Source organism: Cuculus canorus, chromosome 1 (assembly GCF_017976375.1).
Source record: "Cuculus canorus isolate bCucCan1 chromosome 1, bCucCan1.pri, whole genome shotgun sequence".
NCBI lineage: Eukaryota > Metazoa > Chordata > Aves > Cuculiformes > Cuculidae > Cuculus > Cuculus canorus.
This window is the reverse complement of record NC_071401.1, coordinates 21,128,474-21,154,589: the sequence shown is the minus strand read 5'-3', so window position 1 is coordinate 21,154,589 and position 26,116 is coordinate 21,128,474. Positions and strand designations below refer to the sequence as shown.

Here is a 26,116-nt window from a genome sequence, read left to right as displayed (position 1 = left end):
AGTCGAAAGGGAAGATGTAAAATAATATTTTTGCAAAGGAGCACTCAATCACGTGAACACAAGATGAGAAGCAGAAGAGGCATACATGGGTATGACTGGATATGAGTTAAGTGTTGTCTTGTGGTTAAAATGGCAAAAGGCAGGAAAGAATGACACAAGAAAATAACCTACTGCATATAACTCACATCTGTTATGCTGTGTAGCCAGGTGGTCAGACTAATGTCATACCACTGTCAAGTTTGGTTGGTTGTGGGTTTATTTGGTTTGGGTTTTTTTGGCGGGTAATGTGGGTAGCTTTAAGGGTAGAAGAAAGCCAGGGTAGCTTTGTGGATGCTCTTAAGAACATCCTCATCGTTGAGAAAGTATGCAACACCTCCCATCAGACCAGGCTGCTCAAGGCCCCATTCAGCCTGGCCTTGAACGCTTCCAGGGATGTGGGGCATCCTCAACTTCCCTGGGCAATCTATGCTGGTGTCTCGCCATCTTGTTTGTGAAGAATTTCTTCCTAATGTCTAATATAAATCTCCCCCCTTCCAGTTTAAAGCGATTCCCCGTTGTCCTGTTACTGCATGCCCTTTTTTAGAAGTTCTTCCCCAGCTTTCATGTAGTCTCTATTCAGGTAGTGGAAGGTCGCTATAAGGTTTCCTCGGTGCCTTCTCTTCTCCAGGCTGAACAACCCCAACTCTTTCAGCCTGTCCTCATAGCAGAGGTGCTCCAGCTCTCTGATCATCTTCGTGGCCCTCCTCTGGACCCATTCCAACAATTCCATATTCTTCTTATCTTGAGGATTCTAGAACTGGACACAGTACTCCAGATGGGATCACGCCAGAGTGGAGTAGAGGAGCAGAATCGCCTCCCTTGACCTGCTGGCCACATTTCTTTTGATGCAGCCCAGAATACAGTTGTCCTTCTGGGTTGTGTGTGCACATTGCTGGCTTATTTCGAGCTTCCCATCAATCAGTACCTGCAAGTCCTTCTCCGCAGGTCAGGTCTCAGTCACATCATCCCCCGTCGTATGCTGAAACTATGGATTGCTCTGGCCCATCTGCACTTGGCCTTATTGAACCACATGAGGTTCACATAGGCCCACTTCTCCAGCTTGCCCAGGTCCCTCTAGATGACATCCTGTTCTTCTAGCATGACAGCTGTCTTCTCAAGAGAAGTATGGGCCACATATCACTTGGTGCTTAGAATGAAATATGAGTGTAGCTGCTGTGTAAATGAGACTTGATTTCTTTCTCTTGCTATCATCTCAGTAACTTTGTGAGCCTTTCTAGGGAAAAGCAGGCAAGGGTGAAGAGGAGGTGTGGAGCTGATCATCTTACAGTAATTGTCTTGTTCTTCTCTGGGTATCAGTTGGTTTGTAAGATAAATTTAGGGAATGGCTGTTGATTTTTGAAGTCATACTGATTTTGGGTTTTTTTTCTTGGCAAATATCTGATAATGTAGTTCTGTGCTGGTTACTTGATTGCTCCATGAACATTTCTTGTTGTAGCATGTAAAATTCCCAAGCTCTCCTGGAAGGGAGTGAGCTATATGATGTGCTGATGGTAAAATAAAAAGTGAACCAACCTACCAAAAAGGCAAACTAAACTAAAACAAAAAACCTCAACCACCAATCCTGCTACCCTAAAGCACTCACTACCAATGAAACCATCCAAAGGCACACAAAACCCTCTTATGATCATTTCACGTAGCCCAGGTAGTAACGTTTCTCATGTCTTTTATTGCAGTATGAGGAGTTAACTATTGTTTTCACTGAATTCAGCAGAGCTCTGTTTGCACTGACTTCCAAATGCACTTTAAGCATCATGTGAAAAGTATTACTATTTTCTCTGTTAAACTACAAAATAATAGTCTGGGAAATGTCGGGATTTGTTTGTCAGTTTTGTTATTTAATTACAAAGCTGGCTGTATAGCAGGGTGTTTTTCTGAGGCTTTAGAAAGTGGGAATATGCAAACATGCTATTAAAATATTTGTTAGAATCCTGAGAGTGCAGTACAGAGAAAAGACGACACAAACTCTCCTTCAGGATGTTTTTGTTTTCTGCCTGTCAACAAATTATACTCTGCTATGGAGATTGATAATAATGTATTAGCATTACTTCATGTTCTGGACAGAAACTATGCACACACAGAAAATTAAAATCTGAAAGTTTGTTTTAAGACAGTAATGCCAGTAAAAGCTCTATTCTAGATTTGTATTTTTGGCTGTGACTTGTTAAAATGGAAATCGGCAAACAAACAGGAGAAGTAGGCAGAGTAGGTTTGTTACAGAATATACCATCATGTCTTAAGTGCAACTCATGCATATAGAGACTGTAACAACATTAACCCTTAAATGCTTTTGTGGGAGTCAAAATTGTTGATATTTTTAGAATCAACTCCCCCAATGATGCTAAATGTGCAACAATAGAATAAAAAGAATTGAAAACCTAGTTCCTTAGCTTCCTCACTTAGAGCAGGGTGGTTGAGTTTTTGCAATCTAACAGAACCTTCTTTAATGCTTGTGCTCTGAAGTTTGATTTACTTGGTGGTCATGTATAAATAGATTATTAAGCCCTTGTGAAGCTCTGTTTAAACTGATATTTTTTTTCTGATTTAATAAACAGCTTAAGAATGTGCACTTGTTCTCTACTGGCTAATGAGGTGTCCTTGTTTATTTGAATAGCCCAATGAATCATGGCTACTAAAGCAATGGACTTCTCAGCTGATGCATCTTTAAATAAAGCCATCTCTGTATTTTTAACATTTGCTGGAAATTTATCAGATATGCCAGTACAGAAAGATTTGATTGACAGGTACCTCTCCACGTTTCCCCAGAGCTGCTGGATGCTGTGTGTGTCTAAAGGAAATTTTGTGGGAGAGAAACCCAAGTTTATTACAGATAAAAGAAGTGCGTGTCGTGTTATCCTTTAATATTCTATTTTTTGTCAAAGCTCCTGACAAACTGGTCTGAGTTTATCCAGATAGTTTCTTAGGACTTAGTATTGATTTCTGCTCAATCGTGCTTGTTGTAGTAGAGGATTGATTTATTCTTGCCTGATGTGACTCAAAGAAGAAACCTATCCCTTGATGTTAAACACAGAGTAAAAGCTGGTATCAAAGTAGAGATTTCTACTCTAGTTATTGGTAATGAGTTGCCCACAGAAGGATATCATTCCCTATGGCTTCCGAATGTTTGTTCATCTGCTTACTTAGGAAGTCTTTATTATACACCCAGTGAGATTTAGGGGTAGTTTTTTGCTTAATTGCACTGGCCTAAAGGAGCAGTATATGTCTCTTTTAAAACATAGCATTTCAAGTAGTTGGAAGAAATGGAATTAATTAATTAGTGCTTTTTTGCTCTATTAGTTGTTTGGTTGTAAGTTACCCATGTGTATGGAAGAGTACATTAAGAGCTTACAAAATTCTATTTAAATTAGATGCCTGATTTATAAGCCCTGATTTATAGCTTTTTGGGGGGTATCATTAACCCTGTTACTAATTCTGTGACGTCTTTTATGTAAGATGAGTAAATTCGGTGACCAAGGCATGAATTGGATGAGGCTCATGTGTAGCCATGATAATAAGCTATGGAAAGATTAGTAATCTCATCTGATGAGAACCATCACCTTTCATGAGCCTTCCTGCTGCTGTGTGACTTTCTTTTGGGCAACAGGTGATGGATATTGAGTTACCCTCCTGAATTTGTCCTCATGTTCCTTCTCTGGTTCTGCAGGGGTAGTTGGGCTCTGGCCCTTTACCTTCCTCTGGGTCAGGTAAAGAAGCAACAGGAGAATGAGCATGTTTCCTCTGAAGTGCTAGACAGGGAATAAGGGCATGGTATGGAACTGGAGCTTTTAGGCTCAGATGTCTTTGACGCTAAAGAGATGAAACTTTAAATATTTATTTTGCCATCTTTGTAGTGGGGTTCACATATGTTGGTTTCTCTGTGTCTTTGGTTTGCTTAACCAGGTGCAAATATCCCAATTCCTGCTCAGTTGAACATAGAGAGAAATCCAGACTCTACATTAGTGCTGGCTTTCATTGAGATAATCTGTTCCTCATGACCAGCAGGTGTGTGTGTGGTTCCTAGAGTAACTAGTTTGGCTACCTTGGTTTTACTTTTAATGTCTGTTAAACTGGAAGTGCAAGTAGGAAATGCAGCACTTAGATCCAGGGTTTCTCCAAACTGTTGCTATAAAACAATGAATGGGTTGCAATGGGGCCTAAATATCATGTTTTCATTTCTGACTTTGTTTTAGTGGGGTTTTTCCTTTTTATATATATAAAATTTTTTTTCATAAGAAGTACCTTTAAATTCATAAGTAGAAGAATGTGTAACACTTTGTCTAGCACAATTATTCCAAGTGGCACAGTGAAGATGAGCAGGAGTGCATTTTCTCCTTTTTTTTGGTTGGCATAAGAGTGGATAGAATACAAGACTGAAAACGGCATGTGCAGAAACAGAAACCAATTATTTTTGTGTGTGCTCCCAATAACTGTTTTTTTGAACAAAGGGGGAAAACTGATATTATATAATTCAGCAGTTAGTGTTCATTTGTCACCTAAAAGCAGCGTTTGACTGGTACTGAATTCTTTGCTTTTCATGTTCTGCCATCCTGTCTTGTGTGTCAAGACTTTCCCTGTCAAAAACTGCACGTATGCCTCACATCATGAGCAACTTCTTGAACTATTTAGCAGTGGTTAACTCAGCTGGAACTGATGGTTAAGCTAACCTACATGGGAATAGAACAGACGGCTTTAAGCACAAATTTCACAATAATTGAAATATTTGGAGTGACAGTGAAACACTAACACCTGATTTATTTTTTTTTCCCCCATCAGCAGCTGTTGGTGAGAATCTTTTTGGAGTAGGGACTACTGTTTGAATCAAGAGTAATACTTTGAGTGGTGTCAAAAGCTGTGAAAAGCATTAGGTTATACTTACCCTGCAGTTGAAGAGGATGTATCACACCTACTGCTGGCACATGCATCATGCCATGGTTTGTAGTGGAGATGTCAGAGTTTGTGCTGAAACAATGCGTGTGTTCCTAGGCCAGTGGATGCAACTTTTGTTGATTTGTGACTCAAATTGTTATGTGTCTGCACAAGGTCCTGTTAAAACACTAACTCATATCAGTGCTAAATTGAGTGCATGCTGTGCTCCGTTGCGTAGTCCAGAGATGCCTTGCTGCAGTTTGCATATAATTCCTTTACATTAACGAGAAACAATTTTTTTTCTGCTTATTTTTCAGGCAACAAGAGCCTCTCTGACTCAACATTGTACCAGTTTGGGGGAGTCACTGGGCAAGGAAAATGATATCGCTCTGATTATCGATGGCCACACACTGAAGTATGCCCTTTCATTTGAAGTCAGGCAGAGCTTCCTGGACTTGGCGCTCTCCTGTAAAGCTGTCATTTGTTGCAGGTAAGGAATTCCAGAACTGCTTCTGGTAACAAAATGGGCCCAAAGCATGTGAAACTTTACCTAGTGTGTTAACTTTCCATTCTTGCTCATGGTGCTTACAGAAAATATAGGAGTAGGGCAAATAGTGTGATACTCAAGAGGAAGCAAGCTGCAGTGGTGAGACACTTGATAATATAATTTTCTCTGCTCTGGAACTGTAATGAAGCGAGGCTGTGCTGGGAGGAGAAAAAGAGGACTCTAAATAGGTATGCCTTCCGCAGATAGGCCAACAAAGTTGAAGATTTCAGTTCTTTCTATTCTACAGGATGCTTTACAATGCAGCAGTAGAGCTTGTACACCCTTAAAGTGAGCATTCAATCAACTGCATATTCCCTTCTGGTGGCTTAAGTCAGCTAGCTCTTCGAAGCAAGTGCTGGAAAGCTTGAAGTAATTTCTTTCCTGCTCCTATGGAGGAGGAAGCAAGTCCTCCAGAGAAATTAAATGCCATCTAATCAGGCAGTTCCCTCTGCCACAGTCGGTCCCAACAGAGTCTGATCTCTTTTATGAAATGATGAAAGATCATGAGAAAACATTATGCCCATTGCTTGTTTATAGTAGTCACTTATGAGAAGAAGTGGTATGGATGTGGTCATTTGAAGCATTAGGAATTGGCTAGCAAAAAGTTCGTGCGACTGTTCAGTTCAGCTCTACGGAACACCTCGGGATGAATTTAGGTTGTCTTGTTTTTTTCAGTTGTGTATGCTATGCAAGAATGTGCAGAATAGTACAATTTGTCCTATTTTAAATATTAGAGTACCACTTGCACCACTAGGTCACAGCAGAGTTTGGTGCTGTTTGTGGATTCTGCCATACACAGATGTGAACCTATGTCATGAGTACTTCAGAAGGAAGCAAGAACCCAAAGAAAATTAAAACCAAAAGCTGACTTGCTTGACTCTTTCTGCATAGCAGGAAGGCTGCATCAGTTTTAACTTGGAAAGATTATGCAGCTTTGAGGACTGTCTCTCTGTGTGCTTGTTGCTAATATATAGGGAGAGCTGTGACCCAGAAGGGGTTGTTAGCTTAGATGGTGTCAGAGTCTGCTCCAGCTGGGACTTTTGTCTCACAGTTGCAGTGGTTACAGTTACTGTTTGTTGAGTGGAGTGGTGCAAACTGTACTTGAGGGCACCAGTTGCCTGAAACAACGCTACAGTTTGGTGTCTCCTGACAACTCCTGTTGGGCAGAGGTGCCAGCACACGCAGTGCCTGCCACAGGGACAGTGAGTAGTGGGGTCAAGGTGGCCACAGAGGCATGCATGGGCCTGGAGTGGGGAAGCTGTGGGCAGCACCAAGTGGAGGCTGAGCATGTGCCAGACCATGGACCTGTTCCAGGCACCCCTGCCCAGGGTAATGAGGTAGCATGTGCTAAAGAGAACTTTCCAGGACAGCGCGTGCACGGAGTCCCTTGTCCATCCCAGAGGAGCCTGGTAAGCTGGGCAGGTATGGAAGTCAGACTGGCATATGGCGTGGGGTCTGCCCACAGACCTGTGATGTGTGCGTTTTGCAGGCTCTGAGCAAGGTGAAAAAAAAAATCTTTCCTTTCCTATCATCTTCCTACTCTCTCCTTTCTCTTACTTCCTCTTTCCCACTGTTCTTTGTGGTTCAGCCCCGCACCAAGCGAAGCTCCATCACTGCTGATCTCTAACGAGTAAAATTGACTCGTGTGGCTCTGGAACCAGTTCAGAGAAAGTCCAGACCATGACCACAAAGATGATTAAGGGACTGGAGCAGCCTTCATACAAGGAGAGGCTGAGACGGCTTGGACTGTTCAGCCTGGAGAAGACAAGTCTCAGAGGGCATCTTAGCAATTTGTATAAATACATAATAGGAGTGAATGAAGATGAGGCAGCCAGCCTCCTCTCTGTAAAGCTTGGTGACAGGATGAGATGCAAAAGATGAGCTAAAAAGTGTGAATGTCTGTCTGAAGAAACAGTGAGAGTAGTCCAACACTGAAATCAATTTCCTAGAGTCTGTGGAATCTCTGTTCTTAGAAATATGGAAAACCCAGCTGGATGACGTGGTGCTGGGCAGCCTGCTCTAGCTGACCCTGCTTTACCTAGGAGCGTTGGATTAGCTTATTTCTTGCTGTCTCTTCCAACCTGGGTGATTGCAGAATTCTACGAATGGGGACAAATGTTTCTTTTTTTTTTTTTTCCCAGCCAGTGATTTCTGTCATTCTCTTAAATCCTTTTGTAAGTGGTTGTCAACTGCTATGTCTTTCCCAAATTTGTTCTTCAGTAGAAATTTTTTGCTGCTACAGGTTCCTTTTTTTTTCTTTTTTTTTTTTGAGGCAGGGGATGGAGGTAAAGGGCTTGATGCGTTAAAGGAGGGAGGTCTCACTTTTGCTTAATGTTTCATGGGAGTGAGCAAGTGTTTCGTAAGAAGGAGCTCACACAATTGCGGCAACCTTCTCTCAACTGCAACAGATGTAGAGATGTAGGTCAGTTAGGTCAGTGTTCTCTTCATTGTACAAAGTTACCTTGGGCTTCGAGAGTGCGAACTGCACGGGGAGGAAATTGTCCCTGTATTGTAGACATACACTGTTGTATTTTTGGGAAGTTAACATCGAACAAGTAGAAAGCTTATTTGACTTTCATACTCTATCGCAGTGCTTTGATAGAGATCCTTCCAAGGCAATTTGTTAGTTTATTTCTCAAAGACATGATAAGCTGGGTCAAAGACTGAGGTGGTGGAAACATGTCATAAACTGCAAATTATTACTATTATACTACATTAGTATATGTAATTAACTGAAGATAATGAATGGTCCTGTTTTGCAGAGAGGCTTCTAATACTGTACACGTCTTCTCTTGTTATTTCACGACTGAGCCAACAGCAGTTTTAATTATTAGGGAATTAGCAAACTGAGGAACAGTGGAGGAAAAAATACTGTAAACTGTAAATCAAAGGGGAAAAGATGATGTAATTTCATACGCTTAAAAAGAGGAATAAAAATGAGTTTTAAATCCCTGGGGAAAAAGAGGGATGCCTTTAATAGCCTTCAAAGCTTTGCATGAACCTTCCATTTACTTGCCAGGTGCTTGATACTGAAGAAAGAAAAATACTTTCTTTTTTTTTCTACTCTGGGCTGATTTTAATAGTACTTTGTGTGTCAAACAAGACAGTGCACTTAAACTTCACAGGAAAAAGTTTTAAAATGTAATTGGCATAGAGAAACTTTCAAATTAGAGTTAGTCTTCAAACAAATATGTTAATTGGAGGGGGTATCTGGGTCTTTAAACTTAGTAGTGTGATGTTTAACCATTCTAGGAGGAGCTGCAATGCTATTCTCAACATACCAGAAATTCATGGGACTTAATATTTCATGAATTTACTACAACATATTCATCCCCTCTGGGGCGTTTCAGCTGCATTTGCCTTTCAAAGACTTCTAAAAATATACTCAAAATATACTGTGTATTCATTTGCTGGCCTTTAGGCGTAAACTGTAGATGAACTTGATTCTCAAGGGTAATGTCTTAAAATGAAACTGCAGCAAACCTGGCCCCATTTTGCATTAGGAGGGAGAGATGGTATCTCCTGATGGGGTTAAGTCTTCCACTGTTACAATATCTCTAACAGGCCTGACACAGTGGAAGAAAATATACCCCTCCAGAGATGTTGTGAAGCTTGCAAATTGGACCAAACAATACTTTTAAGAAAAAGCCTTGTTTGTTAAAAGTTTTTTTTCAGACTGACAAATCTTGTTATCTTCCCTCACACTGACTGGGATGTCAGAAGGCAACCAGTCCAAAGCAAGCAAAAATTTGTGTGGAAATAAATGTTTGGAAGGCGGTTGAACTCATGACTTCATTTGAGATCTGAGCTGTTGATTGCCTGTCTCTGGTTTTCAAATATTCCTCCTTTAAAGGATCTGTTTTTATTAATGTTTTGGGAGAGCAGCGAAATGTTAAGGCTTAAGAAGAAGTGGGTTGTTGGTTTATTTTTAGAAACAAACTTAGTGTTATTGTTAATCTAATGTTTCTAACTCTTAGAAAGCTAGTTCTTACAGCAGATCGCTCTGCTTGGATTTGAATATAGAAAGTAGCAGTGAAGTATGTAACTTGCACGTTATGGCAGCGTATTTAAATCTTTACTTAAGTGTCTACTGCAGTTGAAATATTTGCAATTGAAACGTGTTTGAGAAATACTTGTTTATGCCTTTGTGTGGTTTGCAAATAATATTTTTGTTGTTGATTGGAACTTTTCTGCAGGTGACAGTGACTCTGCCTTTGTATGGGTTTAATGCCACATTAACAAGACTTTTATCAGGAAGAAGCAATTTGTTGGAGTTTTATAGAGCAAATTGTTCCAAGCAGTTTATAAGTACTTGAGTACTTAAAAATAATCATTGCAAAGCATTAGTAGTTCTTCCTTTGATATTTCTCACAGACTTAAGCACAATGAAGCAAGCATCTCCGGAGGGAAGTGTAGCATGAAACTGGGACTGTATTTTGTGCATTTGTGTGATTCTGTGATCCATTGTGTATAATCTCAAGCAGAGGCCAGCCCAAGTTTTATTTAGTTATTTCATAGCAAATTGTGAAAAGTTGCTTGTTCAGGGAATTTCTGTTGCTTTATTCTGTCTTCTAAGAAGATACTGATGCTTCACTGTATCTGGCGACATACCTACTACTTAAAGGTAATGAAGCTGCTTTGACCAGCCTCTTCTTTTCCTATACTAAGTGTGTAAGATCACCTCTTTTAGAACATCATCACCCTTTCCTGATGTGTGTTTTCTAATGCAGTTCATCTGCTTCTGCTGTTCACATTGTGCTGATGGAAAGTAGTGTAGCCGTGGGGATTTCAGTGAAGCTACGATGACTTCACTGCCCTGTGCTATTAATAAAATATATTGCAATGTCTGTTTTGAGAAGTCTGGTTCTCTTGAGGTTTTATTTTGTTGCTGGGTTTTGCCTTGTAATGAAGTTCAGGCAGTAGGAACACCAAGGAAAATGTCTCAATCGCTGTACAGTCTGTCAGTCTCTGCAGATCAGGACATGTGATGGAGGCAGGGCAGAGTTCTGTGAAGTTTTGCCACATGAACAGAAATTGAGGAAATCCAGAAATGATGATTTCTATGGACTAATTGCTGTTTCTACAGGGCACTTGCTTTTCCATGGGTACTACAGCAGCATGATTTTGCTGGCTTTTAGGTGTGAAAGGTATGCAGTTGTTGCTCAGTGTCTGAGCATTGTCTATGGGACTTGTACCCAAACTCACCAACTGGCTTTGTTAAGTGGTAGTGGCACAAACTGTTGCTTTCAGTACCTGGAGTAGAAGTGGAGCTGTAGTGATAATGGTTAGTAACTGGGGAAAGAAGTAGAGAAGGTAAAAAAATGCCTGTTCTTTAAACACCCCAACAACAACAATAACCCCCCCCCGACTGGTTTCTCAATTGTATTGGTGTTTCAAGTAGTGTGTGGATTGGGCAGTGTGAGGACAGGAGCCCACAAACAGCATCGCTCTGAGAACACACACTGAATGTTCTGAAGTGAACATAGCCTTTGACTAGACCGTGTCTGCTCATGTGTTGAAAGGAAGGAAATGTAATTAAATGAAAGCAGAAGATGGGACAAGGGAAGGAAAAAAGCAGGCTGTGAAGAGTACCTGTTGCTAATTCTTAGTGCTGCTTTGTCAGCCAGGTAATGAGAAAAGAGACGAGGAGACTAGAGACAAGTTGCCTTGTCTCACTCTGAGATGCAAAGCCATAATTTGGATGTTTCTGATCTTCCTTTGTCATTTGGAGATGTTAATAATATAGCTTTCAAAATGAACATCTGGAATATCTCTTAAATATTTATGCCCTGAAATCTCATATTGTTGCTGGTGTTAATATTTGACAGTGATACATGTGTGTGATATTCTGTGCTGTAGTTCAGAATATGTTTATTTATTAAATTGAAGAAGTATCTTGTTGGCTTTCATTAAGGAAGAACCCTGTTCTTGTGACAGAAAATTGCAACACAATTCTCATTAAGAGTATGCAAACTGATTCTAGCATTAATTGGTCCCAAAGAAAATTATGCATGTGTTACATCTAACTGTATGAACATCTCATGTTTTCCCTCATCTGCCACCTACTAAATTATCAATGCTTATTCTTGTTCTATTTCTGAAAAGTCATGACAACAGTAGTCATCTTGTGACTTTGAAAACTATAAGGGAAGGATGATTCTAGCAGCTTTAATGTTTGTAGATAATGGAAATGGGAGGAAGATTTGGGGTTGCAACACAGCGTGGTACTCTCTGCAGTCTTGAATGAAGAATACTCACAGATAGTTAGAAATGGTGGCTTTACATGTCTCTGCATTGGGCGATTTAGGCCATCTTGGAATGTTGTTGCTTATTGTTGCTGTTCCTCAGAGCTTATTGGCTGCATTGTAAGAGCAGAGTCAATTTGCAAAATGCCACTGATCTTGTGTAAGAAAGCCAATATGAGTAAATTTTGAGAAGACTGGTGTTACAAATTTCTCTAATTATCTCGTTTTGTTCTTGTTAATCAGTGTCCTGAGCTGTGGTAGTTCCTGAGCCTCACTCTCATTGTATAAATCATTCAAATGTGCAGCCAGTGTTTAAAGAATTAAAAGTTACTGTTAATTCCAGTCACTTATCAACTGAGAACCCAGAAAACAAAGGCTAGACTCTAATCCTAAATGTGTTAGTGTTTCTCCCGCAGGTTGTTGTATCAATTAGCTGTGCAAACGACAGTAAAAATCCCAGAATCGGAGTTGTCATCTTAGAAGGAGGTACATGCTTATCAAGTCAGTAACATCTGTGAATCACTTAATCACTTCCCTAGTATGATTTTTGTTTATATTTGAAGAGTATTTAAAAATACGGTTTTGATTGGTGTGGTTTGGTTTTAAATGACTCTGACTCAATCTTAAAGGTCCTTTCCAGCCTAAATGATTCTATGATTCTAAGCGTGTTTCACTCCTTTTCACATGGGTAACTAATCAGTTGTTGATATCTTGAATTTAAATCATTTGTGCTGTAGTTCCAAGTGCTGCTTTGTTTAACCCCTGACTGTACTTGGAACCATTTTCCTTTTCTTGCTTATTTGAGATAAGGAAATAATTCAGACAAAGTAATCTTGAAATTGAACCATTATACCAGTTTTATTGTTATTCACAATATGGCAAAATGCTTTGGGTTTTTTTGAAGTTATTAATGAAAAATACTGTTTCATTGTTGAGTTTGTTTTCATACTGGATGACCAACTGACTGAGTTCTCATGCCCATAACTGCGCTTATGAACGAAATATTTGTTCCTGAAATATCCTACTACATTCACCCAAACTTCCTATTTCTGTAACTGTTCTTGGTAGTAAATTGACTTACCAGCATATGTCTCAAAAAAGTTGGAAGAAGATCATAAATGCAGCTAAAAGCAACTGAACTTTTAAAATTTTCTTCAGAAACAATTTTGTAGGAAAAATACTACATGTCCCAATGAAAAGTTTCTCCTCCAAGTACTGTTCAAATGAGCTATTATTTTTAGAGGTCATTTGCTGTCTTTGTGTGGTGCATCAGGTACTTAGGTGATGAATATCTTAGTAGTTCATGTATTTTGTATAATGCAAATGAATTTTCTGTATGAGCAATGGTGTGGTAACACTTGCAGACAGTTCCAAATGGTATTGGTGTCCATTTCTTTACTGTACTCTACCTTGTCCAAATTGCTACCAGTCTTTTCGGTTTCTGAGGAGCAGCAGCCAGCAATGCTATGTTTAGTGCTACACTTCCCAAATGGGAAAATAAACATTCCGTAGATACTGTGCATGAGAAAACACTGTGCTGCTGGAACGTGTGCTATTTTAGAAGAAAGATAAAACTGTGGTTTGGACTACTTTCTGTTCCATGAGAAATGCATAGTACTGGTATATTTTTCTTTCCACAAGTGTTACCGTGTTAACCCCTATGTTCTGGCCAAGTTCCAACTTGAACAATTACTTTCTTCTGACTGAAATCCCCCCTGCCTTCCCCATTGAGTATGATATTCTTTACTTGCTTTTCAAAGGTGTTGTGAGGGTGTCAGCGTGAATGCTAAAGCTTGCCAAGTTTTAACCTTGAGGGACCAGAGCAAGGTCCTGCTTGTGAAACTCGGCTCTAACTATTGGTGAGCCTTGGTTTTAGTCTACTGGCTTGTAAAAATAATATCGGAAGCATAAACGTTATCATGACTACTGTAAATGAAATGTTTGTTTTAGTTGGGGGTCTGTTTGGTGGTGTTTTTTTTTTTATTTCATATTTGGGAGAAGGTGCATATTGACCCAGGGCTTACCCAGGTCCCTCCAGTTTGCCAATGCAGCCCTAAATTGACTTTGTGACTTGGCCGTCAGCAAAATGTTTGAGATCTTTCAAGATGACCAATGCTGCATATGTAATATATAGTCTCTAACAGGGTGTACAAAAGCAGTAATTTGTGTGTATAGTTCTGTAGATCAGTATAGATCTGTTAGATCAGTTTCTTAATATGGTGAAGTATGTGGGCTAACTATAGCTGACAGTTCTGTCTCAACTGAAGCTTCCCCCGAACCGAAGTTTGTGTCAGACTCCCTGTTCTCCATTAGACCCTATTAATGAAGAATTTTAACTCTTCGGGCGTTCTGGCTTGATTGGACTCGTGACATAGTCCCCTCTTGCTTCTTACTGCTTCTTGCGCCAAATAACTGATTTCTGCGTTCCTGTAATAGTATGTTTCCTGCCAGGAGTGACTGAATGTGTTCGTTTATGGAATTCTCTACTGGTCCATCAGACGGAATGGAGGTTGAGGGTGCCTTTCTGCAGCCTTGCAGCTGCTTTGTAAAGGCTTGTTACTGCATAGAAAAGATCTTTAATTCTTTGTTTACTGAGTTGCAACTTGAAAATATTTTTCTGAGTTCTTCTAATGAGTGAATAGGTAACTCTCCATCTCGATCATTGCTTAGTATCCTGAATTTCCTTGTTTGAATATTGAGTAGTTGTAAAAGATTTTAGAACTTTCCCTAGGCTGAGAGGATTGAGGATCCTTATTGCTTTTAATGAAATACTTTATCATCCAAATTTAATATTTTGTTTCATTAATAGCCAGATGCATGAATGTGCAAGAGATGAAGGCCTCTAATGAATATGTAGTTGCTGCACTGCATTTGGAAATAAGACACAATAAACAACTGTAATATTGCTGCTTTCATAAGATTTAGCAAAGTCTTGTGTTCTGTCCCAGAGGACCAGTTTAAATTTTGTGTTTTCCATTGTTGATGGTAGTGCTTACAAGAAACAGCAAGCTAAAAAAATGTGTGAGGAATACCTGTACTTGCGAAGATGTACTCCAGAACTTGAGGAAAAACTCATTTTCTGCTGTACTTGAACTACCTTTCTGCTTAAGCGAAGTCGGTATTCTGAAAAACACCAGCAGAGTTAGAATGGTAGAAAACTTGGTCTGTTGGATTCTGTGTTTGCCCTCAGGTTTTTTGTGTCCTTTCCCTGAAAAATCAGGTTTAGATACCCTCCACCCTGTTGTGGGAAGGCTGCTTTGCTGTTTTGTATTTGGTATCTTTTGCCTTAAGTTTCCTTATTCTCTTTTAAATTTACTGTCTAGAAAAGATGGAAAAGGGACAGGCATTGAAAATGATGGTAACTTTTTTAAATCTTGCTACTTCGTATCTCCCTTCTTATTGGTTTCCATGTTGTGGCACACACTTAGACTTTAAAGTAATCCATCTCACAGATCTTCTGTAAAGTGTCTCACTATAAAATGTGCTGGTTTATGCGTTTCTAGTAATGTTTTATTTGTGCCCTGCATATAACTTTTGCATATAACACACAGAGTCTCAATTTCCTACATGGAGCTCTTTGATAAGAGCTTCTAAACCTGTGTAGGATGTTACCCACGGTTATATTTGCCTACATGTGATCTTGAAAGAGCTGTTACTTGTGTGTCTTAGTAAGGAAGAACCAAAGAGTCTTAAAAAAAAACCAATAACCCCTAAACTCCGTGGTACAAGTAGGTCAGGGACTCAAAATGAACACAACGTATTAACTGTATGCAGATGGGACAAAGACAAGTGTTTAGGAACTCAAATGCCTATCCTTTTTTCTACAAAACAGCATCTTGTTCTTCAGAAGCTTGTGCTGAGCATTCAGATGTTGCTGGCTTAAAAAGTGGTTATCCTGAGGGGAGGGGCAAGATTTGGCAGCCTCTGTGGAGATAGAAAGGTCAAAAAGTTTTTTGCAGTTCCAGAAAGGCTGCTCTGGTATGTATGTAGAACTGTATGCTGCAGTTAATTTCTCTGTGGTGTCTCACTAAGTGTTAGTCTTTCATCTGCTAATTGTTAAGCTCTGAACTACGTGTACTCAGAAATTGGAGTGTTTGCATGTTGTACATTTGGTGTTGAAGTCAGTGCTGAGTTTCTCCAAAACTTTGTCTCTAAAGGCTTTATACCCCTATGTTCCTTATCCTGCAAGTGAGGCACTTCTGTATGCCTTAGAACTGGGTTGTGTGAACAGATTATCCAAATCCAGTCTGATTCTCTTATAACTGGGGGTTAGTGATTCTGTATTTAGGAGATGGACTGATTCTGAACACTGTCTTAGTGATACAACTGTGTGCAGGGCTGGACTGTGGTGACATTGAGATCACAGTCCAAAGATTGAGTGGGTATTTTGCCTCTGAGGGGTATTTGTGGGATTCTTGTGTGTTATTCTCCTCCCTCTCCCCAAAGAGTATCCTTAGAACTGACAAAAGTAGCATTCCATTCATAAAGTCATCCAAGACATTGTGGACATGTTTTGTGACAAGTTTTGGCTCTATTTTTATAAAGAGAAAGCAGCTGTACTGTTGGATATTCTGCTAGTCAGATGAGGTGTTTATAGACTGTTGAATTCTGGTTGGTGTAGCAGGAGCAAAACATGACTAAGGTCAACTTTAGAGCTGGGGACAAGCTCCAGAGCAATGAGCAACTTGCTTGATTATTTTGATACTCTGCAAGATATTGTTTCTAGCTGCATTACTCTTGGTTAAGAATTTCCAATTGCATCTCGAAAGAAAAAAAATCTGAAAACATTTGTAAGCGGTTCCCTGCAAGGTATCTGACCTCAACTGTTGTTAACCCTCCGTGCTTGTGACCATCCTTGCGCTGGTGCTGGGTGGCTAAGCTATTTGTGTTTTTTAAAAAAAAGCAGGGTTAGGAGTCTGAGGAAGAAGTGTGCAAATTTTCTCCCTCATTGTTTTACGTGTCTGTTTCTTTTGATAACCAACATGTGTGGGCTGGAAACTTAAGCTGTTCAGGGATATTTTGTTAGGGTAAGCTTTTAAAGGCAACATAGAACTAAGCTTTATCCAGTCCAAGTGTAAGAATCTAATGAATGTTTTTACTTTAATTGCTGAGCTCAGTACTTCTTAACATATTGACAGGATTTGTTGCTTTTTGCCTGGCTAGTTGAATAGGTGAAGTAAATAGTGACAATTTAAGAGAAAGTGGCTCCATAGTCTAGTTAATATTGGTTACAACAACAGAGCTGTTCTTGGAGGCTCTCGCTGTACCTGGTCAGCTAGGATACTGTTCAACTGTTTTGGCCATATCTACTTGGAACTAGATGATCTTTAAGGTCCCTTCAACCCTAACTATTCTGTGATTCTATACTTCTAATGGACTTGGGGTGACGCCTGATGATGGACTTTCCTTTGATTGTCTGCTTGTGCTGCTAACTTGTTTGCATATTGTAAGTCAGATACACAGTGAAGTAACTTCAGACTACTGAAAAGCAGTGCACAGTTTTCAGAATAGCTATTGTGAAAGTTTCAGTACCTCATTGTATGGCAGTGGTTGGAAACCGAGAGATTTCCTTCTCCCCATGGCAAAGTGACTGTTATTCATATTTTGTTTTAGAATTTTATGATCTCAAATACTTTCACATTTAGAGAATGAATATTGCATAGCTATTTTTAAAATAGCTGACTACACATGGCTCTCTGGTTTATGAGAGCCTGGCCTGCATATACAAGTATGTGCAAGATTCATGCAGATCATGGGCAAGAAGCTGCAGATCTTTACTTCCTGTGACCACTTCAAGTTTTTTGAAATGCTGTGGAGATAAGTATGGGCGGGACAGAGGCATCCCGTTTGGGTAGGCATGGCTCAGAAAAGCAGGGCATGACCCAATTGAGGCTGACGGGGGCACATAACTGCTCTCCAGTTTGCTGCTGTGGTAGTGAGCATGCTATGCTTGTGAAGGTCCTGGGCTGAGAGAAACTACGTGCATGAAAAAGTTGATTTCTAGCTCTGTCTTTCTCTGCACAGTTTCTAATATCTAAGCAATTGCTTTGGGGAAGCATATTAATCTTTACTGTTGTGGGTTTTGGTCAGCCTTCAGAATGTTCCCTGCAGAGAAGAGTCTGCTTAATTCCTGTCCTTGGCTGCAGCAAAAACTGGCCTTCAAGTGCTGTGTGTGCTCCTTGGGTGTCAGTGCCTACTGTTGCTTATTAGGTTTTACCTGGGCTTTTAAAGCACTTAACCTGATGGGACTGGGGAGTCGGAGAGGTGGACAACATCTTTGTGAATGATTGCCAGTGGTTGGGGGCCCCTTAAGCAGAACATGGTAGTTGTAGTTCTTGTCAAAGCAAAATGAAAAAGCTAAGAGCTGCTTAAAAGATCATTTAGGTTTTGTAAACCTGTCCCATGTAATTATTGCTGATGTCTTTGAATTATTAGTTCTACTGGTCTAAAAGACTTAAGTTTTATATGATGTGGACAAAATGTGTTCTGTACCTTATCTGTGGTATGGTTAGTGGAATCCCTGCCCATCTCAGCTCTCCTAGGAGAAGAGCTGACATTTAAAGGAAACCTGGCACTTTACCATTCTCTTCTCCTCAACCACCAGCTCCAAAGCTTTGGTTCTAAATATGGTTTTGGTTGGAAGGGATCTTGACAGTCATCTAGTTCTGACCCCCTTGCCATGGGCAGGGACATCTCCCACTAGGTCACGTTGCTCAAAGCCTTATCCAACTTGACTTTGAACATCTCCAGGGATGGAGCATCCACAACTTCTCTGGACAACTGTTTTCAGTGCTTCACCACCCTTACAGTAAAAATTTTCTTCCTAAATAGAAGCATTTCTCCATCAAGTAGCAAGTAATAAATGAATTCACGATAAAATATGAAGTAATCCCATGCAAAAGAAATTGAGTCCGACTTACGTGACAAATGAGGCAATGTAGAGTTAAAGCTTAAGCTCTGCCCGCAACACACCTTCTTACTGTACCACGTGTTGCGAAGTTTGGGAGAACCTTTCAGTACTCAGGAAGAAGAATTGTGACAGAAGGATGTGGTCCTAGCTTTATTTTTTCTGGTTTTCATTTCCTTTTTTGTCTCTCTTTTTATGGTATTCTAGAAAATAGCAGTTGGTGGGAGTAGAGAGAGGATCACAGAGAAATTGTTGTAGTCCAGAAAACAGACGGCAACAACTTCTTCAGAGCTTTTGTGGCTTGTTTTATGAATAAGCATTTAGGGAGCTTTTTAAAAAAAACATGTATCCTGGATCCAATACCATTTCCTTAGTCCCAAGACCTTAATGTTAATGTTTGGATACAGTTGGGATCTATTACAGTGTGTCAAAAGCTCCACTGATTTGGAGCTGTGTTTTAATGTGTATTTGTGCCTAGTATCGATGGTTTGCTCCTGATGTGCAGCTCGTGGCTCTGCTGAAAGGGGAATAAACACTCCACGAGCGCTCTTCTTCCACCTGTGTTGGTTCTAGTGAAGCCCATGCTTGGTCTCTGCAGTGCCTTGCTTAAAGGAAGGATCATGTGAAGTACCCTGGGTAGTACAAGTGGTCAGAGTTGCTGCTTTTTCAGTAGCTGGCAGCTTGGAAGAGGCCTATTTAAAAGTATGTAAAGCATGGCAACATTTTCTGTATCTTGACACGCAAGAGGCAGACAAAGTTTGTGTGAAGGCAGGAAAGAGGCTGAGCATTTCCTCTTAGTCCTAGGTGTCCCATAGTGTGATGAAGGCAGATCTGGCACTTCAGCATGTGCTCTACAGCAGTGCAGGTTTTCCTGGCAGCTTTTCATGTAGAGGGAATTGCAGAGAGCTTGGAGAACTTAGTTGAAAAGTACAAGTTTTTGGGGGTCACAGCAGGGAGCTTCAAGAGTGGGGAATGCAAGGGGAAAGAGATTCCCTCAGCCTACCTGGAGGACTTGTTTTCCTCAGGTTTTTATTGTACTTTCAGATGGTTTTGGTTAATATACAACACCACCTCTCTCTCTGCCTCTCATCAAACTTTGCCTGTGACTTTGTGTTTAAGAAACAAGAGCATTTTTATTGTAGGATTTTGTCATGGCTTCTCCAGATCTATCCTGATTCTTTAAGGTCTGCAGTAATTTTATACAAACACTTGATTAGTTTCTAATCCTGTTTTGTTGATTGCTAGCTACCTTGGTTGTATTTGTAGCTATTGAAGTGTTCCAGTGTGTATGCCAGAATTTCTCAGGATAGATGAGTGTGATGGAATCATATGTCACTGGCTGTCCTGTAGAAAAGCTGATAGAGGAACTGCTTTCTTGTAGCACCATTGTAATAAAAATTTTACATGTGTAAGAAACTGCATCTTTCACTATCTGTTTCTTTTTCTTGTCCGATTCTGTTATGGTACAACCACTGTTAGCATTTCTCTTTTCCCCATCCACCCTCCCACCTTCTTTACGTAGTCTCATTGCTTCATTTTTTGGGTGCCAGTCTTGCATATTGACAAGGCTGATCTCTTGTGGTATTGCCAATTTGCTGTGTCTAGGGGAAAAGCAATTTTTTTCCTTTACTGGGTATGTGCTGCAGAAATCAATATTTTATGAGATGGCAGAGAGTAGGAACAGTGGTGGCAGCAGCAGTTTAGCTGAAGTTGCGGCCAAGAAGTACAACATGCATGCTCAGTATTCACAGTCCAAGTCCAGAATGGGAGGATTGGAAGGAATTTTGGGTTTGGCCTGGGAACAAGAACAGGATTAAAATGCCAGTAAACTTATTTTAAGTTTTCTTTTTGAGAAAAAGAAGGAACTGAATACAGAGTAGGTAACGGCATGGTATGCTATGTAGTGATGGCTATGTATGTAGTGAGGAATATGGAAAGACTCTCTTCTATTGTCTGTCCTAGTTGACAGCTGGCCTTGATTAGAAAGAGGAAAGAAGTCTAAGAAAGGGAAGACAAATGGGGAATTTCATTGAATGGAAAGCTGCTGAACAAAAGAGGACTTCTGTTCTTGTACATTCTAGTGGTTTTTAAGAAATGAGCTTTCTGACCTTCAGTCTTATAGAATTGTAGCTTAGATAGCATTGCATGGAGATAATTTTTTCAATTGTTTTTGTTTTTTAATTAAGCTCTTACATGCCTTGATCTATATTTATGTCCAAACGTGAATCCAGATTTTACTACTCTGACCTGCTTAAAAACATAAGAGGGAGGGTGGGAAGAGGTATGAGGGTGAAGCAACTCTTTCAGAGTTGGTCTTTAGTATGTTTTATTAGGAATTTCTATCCTGTGAGCTTTTGTCTTGTCATTCATGTGTTGATGGCAGTGACATGAATGAATATTGTGCCTTAAGCTCTTTAGCAGTGAAATTGAAGATCTGGGACTGTATCTCCTGGCTTTATATGAAGATCCCACTGGAATGTTGAACATAAGTGGTAGCAGCCTGAAGGCTGCATTTGTGTAATGCATTATATAGGCCTGTGAATCACATGTATTTGACTCTTCAGTCAACGCAAATTGTCATGTCTCTTATAATTTAACACGAAGTTGCAAAGGTGCAGCTTGCATGTGGCTTAGTCACTTACAGCTGAGTTAAAAAAACTTGAATCGCAACAATGATGTGAAAGTCAAATCATAATGCTGAAGTTTGCAGGCTGTGGGAGCACAGAAATGCCTTTTCTGCTAGGAGACACAGTTAATCTGTTTGAGGTTCTTACCTGTAACATTCTGATAGCTTTCCAAGGAGCGGTAGCTGGATGGCTTTGCATCTGTGGTGCTTGTTTTGGAAGTCTGAATAGCTGATTTGTGCTCTAAATTTGCTATGGACACTTGAACTTCCCATATTAAGCGTGTGAGATCAGGGCTATGTCTTTGATACCTTGTCCTGCAGGCTTTGCACCATGACAGGCTGTATTAATACCTTGTTTGCTCCAGGATGGCTTCAAACAGTGGAGTGGTTCTGCAGATATGTGGATGAGTATCTATGTTTCACAATAGCAGTGAAAGGATATCTGTATATCAAGAGTAGCTTTGTTTTTAAACATTAAGAGATTAAGGTTTAGCTACCAAATTTACAAAGTTAGCAAGTGGTTTTGGAAAGGCCGGTGATGATAACAGATAGCAAAAAGAAATGCAGTACCAATATCTTAAAGTACAAGAACAAGCTGCTGCTTGGCTGTGGAATTAATTAAATATCTAACTGGCTTAGATGCTGAAAGTAGTTCAGCTGCAGCTGCCACCGGCTTCTTCAACAAGATAAACTACATAGTGTGAAGTGTAGGGTTTTGTAGCCAGGCTGTGCGTATCTGCTTACCAGACTGTCTGCTGCAAAGAAATTGGCTCTGTATATGTATGTTAGCAGTAACAGTTGGCGATTTTAATTCTGCATCCATCCTTACATAAAATATTAACATTAACACTGTAAAGTACATCTCCAATAGTCTTGAAAATAACAGAGCTGTGACCAATAGATTGCTGGTGCATGTGAATCGGAAAGCATATTCCTTCCTTCTAAAAAATCAAGTTACAGTATTTTGTAGAAAGAGGATAACTTTATGCAGCAAATAGTTCAGCAAGCCATTTGGAAAAAATTGCACGTAAAACTTGGTAAAACCACTTTATTGGCCTAAACGTTGCATGGACTGGAGACTTACTGAAGGACCTTAAGCAAAAATAGTAGATGTGGCAGTAATTTGAGCTGCAGAATAGGGAACTGTGCTTGTAGGATAAGTACCAGGCTCAGTCAGATTGAATGTTTTTATTAATGATTTAAAGGAGGAGGCTAAACAGCTCATCAGTTAAATTCACAACTTGATACTAAATGGGATTTTTTGCGAGCTCATATGGTAGGAAAATGTGGAGTATTAAGTATTGAGTGGTTAAATCTTAACAGACAGTATAAACACAAGCTGAAAAAGAAGTGTGTGTTTCAATGGAGAGAAAACTCACATATTTTTATACTGGATAGGTTTGTTCAGTGTGTTTTACCTGGCTGTGTTTATGCTTCTGCTGCACTAGTTCAGGGATGTGTTTTGGCAACTGTAAATAGTCTTGGTTTCTTACTCATGTTGAAGACTATGGGTAAGAGTTAAAATTGGTGCTTGAAACACTGTAACAAAGCAGAGGCTGTTGATCAGAAGAACATGCTTCCCTGAACAGCCTATTTCTGCATAGATGCTGAGGGTCCATATCCTTTAGGACTTGGAACAAATGAGGGTGTTTATTTTATACATCTGACTTGTTGTTTCTCTCAGAGGTAGTTGTTGCAGTTTATGCCCTCAGCTAAGCTGCAGTTCAGCCTGGTGTTACTTGGTGCTTGTGCAAGCTGCTGTCATTCAAATTATTTAGTGTTTCATTGAGTTACTTGATAAGTTTTCTCCTATTCTGTCTGTAGGGCCCTTGACTGGAGGAGGAAGAGGCCAGTTGTGGCCCCCCGATAGGTGTGTGGGTATAAGGTGCCCGTTTGGGCTGTTTAAGACAAGAAAGTGAATAATCTCCAGTGTATTTTTACATTACAACACACTTGAGCTGTACAGGCAAGAAACAGGTGACCTCAATGTCCTTTTCTGTGTTAAGCTGAGTAGAGCCAAGAGCACTGATACACTCTCAATAGGTTCCCTATTCAGAACTTCATTAGCTTTCAGGGAGCAAAGCAATTCTGGATCTTAAAGTGCTATACTTGTTAGTCTTGCCAACAACACTTTACTAGATGCTGTTGTAACTGATGCTTGATATTATTACAACTTTGGGAATGCATTGTTTTACAAATGACATTAATAAAACATGTAATACTGAGGAAATCCAATGTTAGCAATTTTTAAATTGGTCATGCTCATTATAAAGGAAAGTTTAAGCTCCCTAATGGAAAAAACATTGGACAATTTTTTTCTGAGAAGTTCATTGATATATTCTGCTTGATTTAGTGTAGATATTAGAGACAGACAAATATGAAACAAAATACTTAACATTTGTCATTACTCTTTTGGAAAAATTACTTTTTCCATCCCCCCACAGACCCCCCCTCCCCCCAAGAAGCCTTCTGCTCTTTTTATGAAGTAATTCAGGTATTTTGAGGGCTTATTCCTGTTGAACCTTTCAAATTCCTGGATTGATTTGAGTCCTAATATAATGAGTTTTGGCTTACCATTGGCTCAGAACATCTTCAGAAAACTTCATGTCTTGCATTTGAAAAACTCTCCAGTATTTTTTGTAAGTGTCTTGATACTTTGAGTTTTGCCTGAAGGCAAAAGTGAAGAAGAGAGAACTTCAGCTAACGAAGGATGAAACCTGGGTGGGCTCCAGCAGTAAACTTTGCATCAGGCAGTTCATAAACTTCTGCCAAAAATCTGGTCATTGAAAAGAGACAGCTAGTGATGCGGTTTGTGCTGCTTGCAGTTGTTACAGGATGGCTCTGAATGTTATTGTGAACCCTACTTACTGCATGCTTAATCGTGAAAACTTTATGTGTGTATTGCCACAGAGAAGTTTCTGCTCTGCAAGGAAGATCTGGAGGCTGAAGTAGAGAACCTACAGAGATGCTTGTGGGAAGTACAGAGAGTGAAAATGGAATAAGGTTGGAAACAAGTGATTTTGGGGGAACTTGAGAGATCAGTGATGAACAGCTGACATAAAGGGTAGTCGGCTTGGTTTGAAGTTATGATGTGACAGGCAAGCCAGGAAGGATATTGAAAATGAAAGGAGAATTAAGATCAGAGTTTGATCAAGAATAGTGGTCTCTTAGAAGCAGCATTTTGTGTTGTTATTTGTGAAGGCTATGTTTGTGGAAGTAAATTGATGGCAGTAGCTGATGGAAGATAATGAGAATTGGAGTAGAGGTTTCTGTTTTGTTTTCAGACCTGCAAGTGTTAGGTATGGCTCTTACTTAAGAACCCAGAGTAGATTTAGACTCAAGAATCCCATGCTAGTGCTTGATAACCTCTTCATGAACAGACAAACATTTCTTGAAAAAGCTTCATAGTTCTGTATGTTGCTTGCACACCTTACAGTGGCAGGGGCTTAAAAAAAGATTAGAAGAATTTCATACAGTGGCATGGAGTATTTCTGGTGTCTGAAATCTTTAGGGAAGGTTCAGTTTCTAGAGTCTAGGGTCTGCCATAGACATTAAACAATCCCAGGAAGCAACAAAGAGAACATAAGTTGTATAGTAGATTTAGCTTTTCACTAACAAGACATATGGAGAACAGCCAACACTATTTTCATGACTAGTAGAATGAGGTTTTTGGCCCAATAAAAATGTTGCTGTTTAGTTGGAAGGAAGAAAAAACTTGAGGTTTAATTATTGTTTTGTTGTCGAAATATTGTCCATGCTCTTTGTGCAACAGTAGTCAGGGGATGAGGAATTGCTGAATTGGGTATCTAGGTTGGAAAGCCTCTTGGAGAAAGTTCAGTTTGATGTAAGTGGATCCACCACAACCTTAAGTGTTTCTAATGCCAATATGTAAATATTTTGCCCACAGTAAATGAGTTACTGGTTTTGTGATTATATTTGCATCTTTTGGCTGGGTTTGCTGGCTAGTGAACTGCAAGTTGTGAACTAGGGTCTGTGTGTGTTTCAGTGATGATTGGGGTTTTGGTGTGTCAGTAGATAACTGTGATAAGATAGCTTAAGAACTTACGTCAGGAGATGGTGGGGAAAATACTAATTTATAGTAACCTTTCTCTTAGACTTTCAATCTGAACTAAATTCCAATTCAATTTAACCCAGGCTTATCTTTGATTAAACTGATGAGCTTTTGTTGGGCATTTGGCAGCAATCCAATGCTGACAGCAGTGAAATGTTTCTTTTCTTAAACTTGATTTCACTAAACATTTCTCTCTAACAAGTGGTATCATTGCCTGTAGTTCAGTAAGTTAAATGCTCCTGAGAAACTGTCTACTGCTATGTATGTGAGCACATCACTTTTTCTTGTAATCAGCTTATTTAAGGGTCTTGGCTTTCTTCCTGTGTTTTTCAGACTTCATGCTACAGAATTAGCATGAAGCAAAGTAGTCTACAGAGTTTTTAAATCAAATTCATAGGGTCTCTGGTTTCCGTCTGATTTCCACCAAAAAAACAACAGTTCAAGTGGCGATAGAGGCTGTGTTTGTGTACTGAAATATAAAAACTATTAAAGTTCATTTTAAACAATTAATCCAAAGAATACTTAGGGCGAAGGATATATTAGATGTGGAGTAGCCAGTTTAGAAAAAAGGAGTGACTTGTGTGTAAGATAGTAAATGTAGGGACCAGGCATGAGATTGTGTGCTATTAGAAGATAGCTGGAACCCTGGTGCCTTTGGGCAGACGAGCTTTCTTGCACAAGAAGGTGAATGAGTGAAAATCAAGAGAAGGTGTGGTTCATCACAGAAGGCTGATCCCAAATCAGGACGAGGTATCAAAAATGGTTGGAACTGTCTTTTTTTTGTTGTTGTATTACC

At 39.7% G+C, this 26,116-nt stretch overlaps 1 protein-coding gene across 1 annotated transcript in view; it reads left to right on the top strand.

Annotated features, from left to right (window-relative positions):
* ATP8A2 (ATPase phospholipid transporting 8A2) overlaps positions 1-26,116 on the top strand; it is a 326,264-nt gene that overhangs the window by 124,029 nt on the left and 176,119 nt on the right. Inside the window, exon 25 of the mRNA XM_054050686.1 lies at positions 5,241-5,413. Coding sequence (XP_053906661.1) covers positions 5,241-5,413 — 173 coding nt within the window. The remainder of the gene's footprint in view (positions 1-5,240; positions 5,414-26,116) is intronic.